The 8,975-nt window shown below is 40.6% G+C and overlaps 1 protein-coding gene across 1 annotated transcript; it reads left to right on the forward strand.

The window, feature by feature from the left end:
* The first annotated feature begins 241 nt into the window (after positions 1-241).
* Positions 242-8,665, forward strand: snw1 (SNW domain containing 1). The gene is made up of 14 exons (XM_035678878.1): positions 242-311; positions 816-969; positions 1,160-1,321; positions 1,731-1,826; positions 2,707-2,813; positions 3,068-3,172; positions 3,787-3,856; positions 3,991-4,056; positions 4,285-4,401; positions 4,517-4,658; positions 5,338-5,440; positions 6,186-6,303; positions 6,827-6,990; positions 7,770-8,665. Exons 1-14 carry the CDS (start codon positions 298-300, stop codon positions 7,960-7,962), a joined length of 1,611 nt encoding a protein of 536 aa, XP_035534771.1. The 5' UTR covers positions 242-297; the 3' UTR covers positions 7,963-8,665.
* Positions 8,666-8,975: the final 310 nt, after the last annotated feature.

The raw sequence follows: 8,975 nt of genomic DNA on the forward strand, positions 1-8,975 counted from the left end.
ACCAGTTTGATGATGGTGATCCTGACATCATACTGTCTATTCTATTGTATTCTATTGTCTTTCTCTTTGGCATCAGTTTGTAGCATATGTTTCATTACTAACGCAGACTTTTATGTAAAACTTAAAAGAAAAACAAATAAAACCGAAAAATATTCCCAAAACGAAACATATCTTAAACAGTATCCATGTAATAACCATCTAACCCACAGACAAATGATGTGAAATGAACAGGAAAGGGTCAAACCAAAGCTGCTACACCGCGCATGCCCAGTTCATTGCTAAGGAAGAAGGGGGAAAATGTCTCTAACGAGGTGAGGACCGCGACTAGGCCTTTTGTGTTTCTATCCCACGAAATGTGATCATATATGGTTTCCACTTCATGTTGTACGGTGTAAAGACTACACGTACCACTCCACGTTGGTGTTTGTGTTCAGCCTGCTATCTTTCCTTGTTTTGATCGAAGCTAATGGCATCTGCTAACGCTAGTTAACGCTAGCTGAAACTGTGTGTCGTAAGCTAACTTAACAGTGAAACATTTGGCGCTAGCGGATCTAGCAGCACGCTGTTATGGCCACCGCACAGGTTTATCAAATGTTTACTGTTGGTGTGCTAGCTATGGGCTTTAGTTTAGTTCTCGGAAATGCTAACGGCATGTAGCCTCACTGTTAGCTGTCCGGCTAGCAGCGTTAACGCGTCCAAACAACGCAGTTACGTAAACCTACTCGGTGTCGCTGTCGGCTAATGCTAGCGAGGGGGCTTACAGCAGTTGCCGTACAAAACAACGAGACTCTAACCTGTTTTTCTTTCGTGTGCAGCTTCTTACCGGCTCCGACCCAGCTGTCTCAGGACCAGCTGGAGGCAGAGGAGAGGCTTCGGGCCCAGAAGTCCTACTCCACCGCCCTGGTGTCGTCCCGCAGAGAGCCCCCTCCTTATGGACACAGAAAGGGCTGGGTGCCTCGCTCACTTGAGGTAAATCACTTTATTTCCTCATATGATGTTTAATCCCAAACATGATAAAAACGGATGGGACGGGCTTTGTTATTTGTTTAGTGGTGTTTGGGGGTTTTTCTTGTCTGTCATTTCTAACTGTAGAGGAGTCACTGCCGTAGAGCAACAAGTCCATCTTCTCATTTTTGCCATCGAATCTGTGTTTTTGTAGGACTTTGGAGATGGAGGAGCTTTCCCAGAGATCCATGTGGCTCAGTTTCCTTTGGAGATGGGTAGGAAGAAGAAGACCTCCAATGCCCTGGCGGTGCAGGTGGATGCAGAAGGAAAGATCAAATATGACGCCATCGCCAGACAAGGACAGAACAAGGATAAGGTATACAGGCAAATTCCTGCTTCAGCAGTCAGCAAGGGTGCTCTCAATACACACTTAAAACAGTATCCATGCATGACTTGAAAAATATTAAGCGAGGATGAAATTATGTCAAAAGGACAATGAGTGGACATGCATTAAGATGAAAGACACCTGCACACGTCTTTGTATTCACTGTAAATAATGTCAAGGTCTTAGTCAGCTTCATACACAACGCTTCAGCTTGGTAAATGCTAGAATTGCAATCTTGTTGTTAATGTAGTCTATGCTGACAAAACCAACAATTGATTTGTATGTGAATTTTAACGTACAGTATACACACACACATTTACACACTGTACTATGATACACAATGTTCAAAAGTTTGCTTCATCAGTTATTTCTAAGCCCCTCTCATCTTTCATTGTTGCAGGTGGTCTTCAGTAAGTACACAGACCTTCTTCCAAAGGAAGTTCTGAATGAAGACACTCCCGAACTACAGAAGCCTGATGAGGAGGCTGTAAAAGAGGTAAGCCATGCTCCTTTTTCACGTAAATGAAATTTTCACAAAATCAAGGAAATGTATTCATCATTATGTAACATAAGGTTGTATAACCAAATGGAGGTTTGTCGTTCCTTCATGCTACTGATAGAAAAAGAGAATACAACTCATAGAATAACATAAAAGTTCAATAAAATAAATAAATTAATTAAATATATACAGTTTTTATATACACACACACTTATACAACCAGAAAATAATTCTGTAATGTATCTTTTGACTCTGCATGTGGTTGAATCTAAGCAACAGCAACAAGGTAGTGATCATTATACAGGTTCATCTTCACATAAAAAAAAACCGTGTCCATCCACTGCCTATTGAGTGTTGATCCAGGATGTTGATGGAGCAGGTCTCTGTAAAGATGTGGGTGGTTTCATCCAGAACCGTCCTTAAGTCCAAGCTGGGCCAGCATGGCTCCTCTCCAGTTCTCTTCCCTCTCCTCCTGGAGCGACAGCACCTGGTGTTGGTGGGCTGGTCCCTTCTGTCGATATGAGTGGGTGGATGGTCGTCAAGGGCCGCTGCTCTTTAGTCCAAAACCCACTCTTTCTTTTTCGATGTCGTTGAACATTTTGTCTCAGACCCAATCAGACATTATACAGGATGTTTTCAGCAACAAAGCTGGAAAAAAAAACATAATAAAACCAAAAAAAGTAGCAAATTTTGAAGGAACTATCAGGCACAGCCGTTGCCATGGTAATCAGACATATTTTTCTGTAACAAAGTAAATTGTTTAAACATTTTGTCACTATAATCCCAATCAGACAAATACTGTAATAACTTTTTATTCAGTTACACTTTACTGAGTTAGGTAAATCTGATAATCTGATCTCTTGTGTGTCCCCTGTAGCTGACAGAGAAGACCCGTGCTGCCCTGGACAAGCAGGTGTCTCAAAAGATCGCAGCCGCTATGCCCGTACGAGCTGCAGACAAACAAGCTCCTGCACAGTACATCAGGTATGTATTCAAAGTTTTAGAATTTCAACACAATTTTAGTGCCCAGAATGTCAATGAGTATAGGGTTGTTTGTGCTGTGAGTTCATATAATGCTACATTGACAGCATCTGGGATTGAAGGCGGTGATGAGAAAGATCATAACTTGCGATGTTATGAAAGTACAGTGTTAATTAATTTAAATTGTTGTCTCCTTTGTCAGCATTTTTGTGCGTGGGTAAAGGTAAAAGTTTTCCGCCTCTTTTTCTCTCCCCAAGATACACCCCGTCTCAGCAGGGAGTGGCTTTTAACTCGGGGGCCAAACAGAGGGTGATCCGCATGGTGGAAATGCAGAAAGATCCAATGGAACCCCCACGTTTCAAGTAAGTAAACATTAGTCCAACACAGTAACTTAAAGGCATGTGTAAAGGCTCGTTTGATAGATTTATATTATACAGGGTATTTAATGTAATTAGTAGAATTATTCTAGTTTTACTGCTTGGTGTTGTTGTGAACACTGTTGATAAGCCATTTGAACTCATTAAGTCATTATTACATTTCCTCATGATATCTTGATGTATGTTTTTCTGTGTGAAGAGTGCCCATTTGTAGTTTGTAAATCAGAATTGATCATCTAGTTGTAGCCAAAGGAAATCTAAGTGAGAATTAAGTACTAAGAAGCAGAAAGATTTAAAAGAAGCATTCAAAAATGTAAAATCCTTCCAGTGAAACTAAAATCTTAATCAATAATTCTAGTAATAATTGCACATTTCCCCCTTGATATGTTTAGATGTCTTAAATTGGCTCCATTATATAAATGTCTTGCTTTTGTAAGTGTCATTTTTGACCAAAATGTCAAACAGTTTTTTTTAATTAATTAAATATCCTTTTGAGTATTTTGATCTTGTGGAAGCCAGGTAGTGTTGGACTTTGCAGTACCTGTATTTTTGCTGCTACCTGACGTAAATGTGATGGGTATATGATCTGTATTTTTCAGGATTAACAAGAAGATTCCTCGAGGACCTCCGTCTCCCCCTGCCCCTGTCATGCATTCCCCAAGCAGAAAGGTACAGTATCCTGAAATTAAATTTAATTATAGAAGTTCTGCTTTTCAGTACTTTCATGCTCTAAAATCAAAAAGACATTGCTTGCATTGTCCAGAAGATCTCATGTTTGACAGTTTTCTCCCCCTTTGTTGTAGATGACCGTCAAGGAGCAGCAGGAGTGGAAGATTCCTCCATGCATATCCAATTGGAAGAACGCTAAGGTAATGTGACACCAGAATTAATTCTTTTTTTTGTATCTCTAAATTTCCGGCATATTGTGAGTAGGTTCATGCAGCCGTAATATGTTTTCCAAGATTTTTGTTTTTGATATGTTGCAAAAGTATTAGATTTTCCAGACACCAAATCTTGTCGTGGTAATTCCAGTTTAATTGCCCTGCTGTCTTTTTTTTCCTTCTCATTTCTCTCTCTCTGTGCTTAATATCTTTCAGGGCTACACCATTCCTCTTGACAAACGTCTGGCTGCTGATGGTCGGGGGCTGCAAACAGTTCACATCAATGAAAACTTTGCCAAGCTGGCTGAGGCGCTCTACATCGCTGATAGAAAGGTACTACACCATTGTCCCTGATTGATATGTGGTCCAGAATTGTACCATTTCCTAAAATAAGTCCCCTCTTTACCAATATTTAAATGACATATTGAAATGCTGATTGTTTCCATAGGCCAGAGAGGCAGTGGAGATGAGAGCCCAGGTAGAGAAGAAGATGGCCCAGAAGGAGAAGGAAAAGAAGGAGGAGAAACTGAGGGAACTGGCCCAAATGGCCAGAGACCGCAGGGCAGGAATCAAAAGTCACGGGGACAAAGGTGAGTCCTGAAGATAGGGTTAAAAAAAAAAAAGTGAGTCTGTCTGTTTTTGGGTGTCTGTGCTGTTGCTAGTTCCAAATCTGGAACATGCATGGCATAAGTGATGACAACATTTTCCCCCCTGCCAGGGTTGACAGGACCAGTAAGCTGTGAAATTATGTGTCTGCTTCCCTGCTGATAATTCACATATATTTTGAGAAGAAAAGTCAATGTTGCATGTCCTGTTTTTGTACGTGGTTTTTGTTTTGTTTTTGACTGTTTAGTGTCACATTGAGTCAGAATGTAAAATCGAAATAATAATAATAATAATTTGTTAGAAATTCCAACATCTGTCAGCTGCGTTTTTGTCTTGCAAGTTTACTGACCACTGACAGTGTGTGTCAAGCCTCTGCCTTACATTTCTTCCTGTCCTATACCATGTATTTATTTTTTCCATTATCCCTAACATCACTCTCAATCCACCTTCACTTTTTCGCCTCTGTCTTCTCATTACTCTCTCATCTTTCTCCCTCCCTACCCCCATGTTTCTTATCACCTTTGCACTTCCACTGCACCGTTTGAAATCATTTGTCTCCCACTCTTCTCCTCATGTGGTTTTAAAAAAAAAAAAACATGTCCTTTTTGTTTCTTTGCTTCTCCCTCTTTCCATCTGTCCATCTCCACCCCACTCACGCTGCAGGTGGCGAAGACGGCGAGGCCAGAGAGCGTGACGAGATCCGCCATGAGAGAAGGAAAGAGAGACAGCACGACAGGAACATTTCCCGGGCTGCCCCTGATAAGAGGTGCTGGACATGCACTTCAAACAGACCGCATGTGAACTCACCCACTTCTCCTCTCAGTACATACACACACAGATGCACTGCTCACTGCTAAATCATTCATGGGCCTAGCAGTAATACTGAACAAACGCAGCAAGATCCAGCAGGCTTCTCAGACAGTAGTCTGCAATGATCCACAGAGTGTTTGCATGTGAGACGCATGATCAGGTTGTGTGTGTGTGTGTGTGTGTGTGGGGTGCACTGTCAGGTTGTCAATTGATGGAATTTTGGTTCCCTGGAGGAGTGGAGGAATTGAAATTCAGAGGAGAGCTTATTACAATCACAATTCCAGCTGTCAGGAAGCAGAAACCTTATTATCTTAAAATTACCTTTGACTTAACTTTGAATTGTCTGCTGAAGGACAGTCGAGATGTTAAAAGTCACCAAGAACTTTATAAAAACACACATTTCATCATAAATGTAATGCCTAAAGCTTTAATGTCAACATTGAACTGAAGTTGCTGTATAAGCATACATAAATGTAGGCCAGTATCTAATTATATATTATCTAACATGTCAGTGAAATTACAATTCCATTATCATTTAAGAATTTCGATGCTGCAGCACTAAACATGTTTTTTTTAATTCTAAAAATGTAATATCATTAATGGAAAAGGGTTTTTAGCAGTTATTTTCTACATTTTTTTTTTTCCGTGTGTGTTTTTGCTGTAAATCCTTACTAAACGTCAGACAATGTTCTCTGTTCCAGGTCGAAGCTGCAGAGAGACCAGGACAGAGACATCAGCGAGCTCATCGCTCTGGGCGTGCCCAACCCACGTTCCGCCAGTGAGGCCCAATATGACCAAAGACTCTTCAATCAAAGCAAGGTTAGATATGTCTTACGTATTTAACTACATCAATATAGACTTAGATGATTTGTGTTGACTGGACAAAAATAGAAACCTGTAGATAGACGGAATAATCAGCTCTGCAAACATGTGGTAACATTTCCATAGACAGTTACCTTGTTAGAGATCGGGCCCTTAAACATCTGTTTCAGTGTCCGTTAAAAAGGTTTAGTTTCACCTCCAGTGTTGGGATGAAGCAGTACAGTCTCCAGTTGTGTGTGTGTTTTGTTGGAATAGGGATGGGATTGAAAGCCTCAGTTGCATAACAGACTTGATAGAACGATGGGCTTTACATAAAAATAAACTGAGTAATTTGATACCCAAATACAAACAAGAAAGACTTCCTAATCCACATGACAAATTTGTTTTTCTCGGGTTCAAAATGGAAGCAAGAGCCAGGTCAAAGATTTGTTTGCAGCCAGAAACCCTCTTAGATTTAGCTACTACCTTGTGCAATTGTATATTGTTCTGTTTAGTTACTGTTCCTTTTGTCTCTCTTCAGGGTATGGATAGTGGTTTTGCTGGTGGTGAAGATGATACGTACAACGTGTACGACCAGCCGTTCCGCGGCGGCAGAGACATGGCATCAAACATCTACCGGCCCAGCAAGAATATAGACAAGGACACCTACACAGATGACTTCGACACACTCATGCAAAACAACAGGTACTACGTTTTTGTTAAATCTTCAACATATTTTACATTTATTGTACAGAGTGGCTTTTAAATATTGACACCAGAATATCCCAGGCTTCATACGGTAGTTCAGTAAAAAAACATGATACTTTAAATCAGTAGTTTCTGAAAATACATGACACATAACACATGAATATGGGTAGGATTAGGCTCGCTTTTCATTTTTGTATGGTGGACATTGTTGTTGTCTTGGTGGCATATGTCTTTAATTTGTGAGTAACCTGCTACTAACGGGGCTGCTGAAGTTTTAACCTTCTCAGTTATAATTACAGAAAATAACGATAAAGGCCTGAATCTTTTTGAGGTCACTCTGGCTTTATTTTGAGGCACGAAGGCAAGCGCGCACATGATGTCCCAGCAGGAGTCCTTGTCCTTGGGGCAGCAGTGCCACACTCCACTAGCCGAGCATAGCCTGTCCCATATGTTTAGTCACCAGCTTGTCATTGTCCTCTAGGAATGTTTGGCTGGCTGCAGGGTGTTACACCGCTGTGCAAAACACAGGAAAAAAATCTTTGACTTAAGTAAATTCCCTGAGACATAAAAACATATGTTCCATGGACTACCCTGATATTTTAAATCCAGTCCTGTGTCTCTTCACATAGAAAAATAGTTTTCCTGTTTTGAGGATACCTGAAGGACGAAACGAGCACAAAAGAAAATTCGTCAGCGAACACGGTTTAATGAAAATCAGTGGAAAAACTCTGGAATTTGCTGCACACTCCAATGATTCTTTTTCTGTCCACCATCAGGTTTGTTCCAGACAAAGAGTTCTCAGGTGCCGACCACGGGCAGAGACGGGAAGGGCCAGTCCAGTTTGAGGAGGATCCCTTCGGTCTGGACAAGTTCTTGGAGGAGGCCAAGCAGCACGGCGGCTCCAAGAGGCCTTCCACCAGCGGCCGCTCAAAGGACGACTACCACGACAAGAAACGCAGGAAGGAGTGAGTGCGACCGGGTACAGAGTCCATGTAGGGCAGCTGCAAGCATGTTAGAGGGCGGGGAGGCGGTCTGCACCCTCTCAGTGGGTGAGAGGTGTTTTAATATACTCAAGTCTCTATCAGGAATGATCTGTCAGATTTTTCTCTTCATTCAGTGCGAGGAAAAGGCGAAAGGTTGTGAATTCTTTTTTTTTTTTTCCCCCTAATTGTTTCACATATTCAGAATATGTTGAGCAATCGGTCAACATATTCACTCATGTCATGCTAAATGACATGAGTGAACACGTTACTTGTAACGCAAGTGGAGCTCTAGTGAAAACTGTGTAAGATCAGGCTCTGCATCTGAAAATGTCTCTCAGTACAGGGCAGCAAATATCATCTCAAATGTGGACTGTAAAATTTGGTGATATTTGGCCCTTGAAATGTGTAGATTTTAGTTATTGCTTTTTTTTATATACAAAGTAAACCCAGCAGGAACTGTTCATGTTCACATTTTTCCTAATTTGTTCGTCACCTTCCCCCTTTTTGAGTTTTTGTCAACTGTGTTTTATTTAAGCTTACAGTCTATTTGTGAGCACAGTCAAAACCAGTATTTGATGGCAGATATGTACAGCAGTATAAACTTATCAGTAGGATGTAAAGCAGGCCAGCTTTATAATTCTTGTACAATACTATCAATGGAATAAATTTCATACAGTGTGTAATTGGTATTCTTCTGTGTTTCTTATTGAGTAAACAATTTTTTGTGGTATGTACAAATTTGGAAATTTCTCTGTTAGCTTTTTTCAGTCCAGTTCAGAGCTGCTTAATCTAAAGTTGTACAACATAATAGAAAGTCCATTAGTTGTGTAATTGTTATAGTTTGCTTGTAGTAGATTCCCCTTATTTTAATAATTTCAGAGTAATGCATCCCATTTACATAGATGATTAAATGCCCAAAATGTATTTAGAGGAGCCATCTATTACAAAGTGTGAGTAGTGACATTTTTACCAGAAAAAGACTCTGCGATTTATGCGATG

The sequence above is a fragment of the Morone saxatilis genome, unplaced genomic scaffold (assembly GCF_004916995.1).
Source record: "Morone saxatilis isolate NCDOM2014 unplaced genomic scaffold, NCSU_SB_2.0 Contig7, whole genome shotgun sequence".
Taxonomy (NCBI): Eukaryota; Metazoa; Chordata; class Actinopteri; family Moronidae; genus Morone; species Morone saxatilis.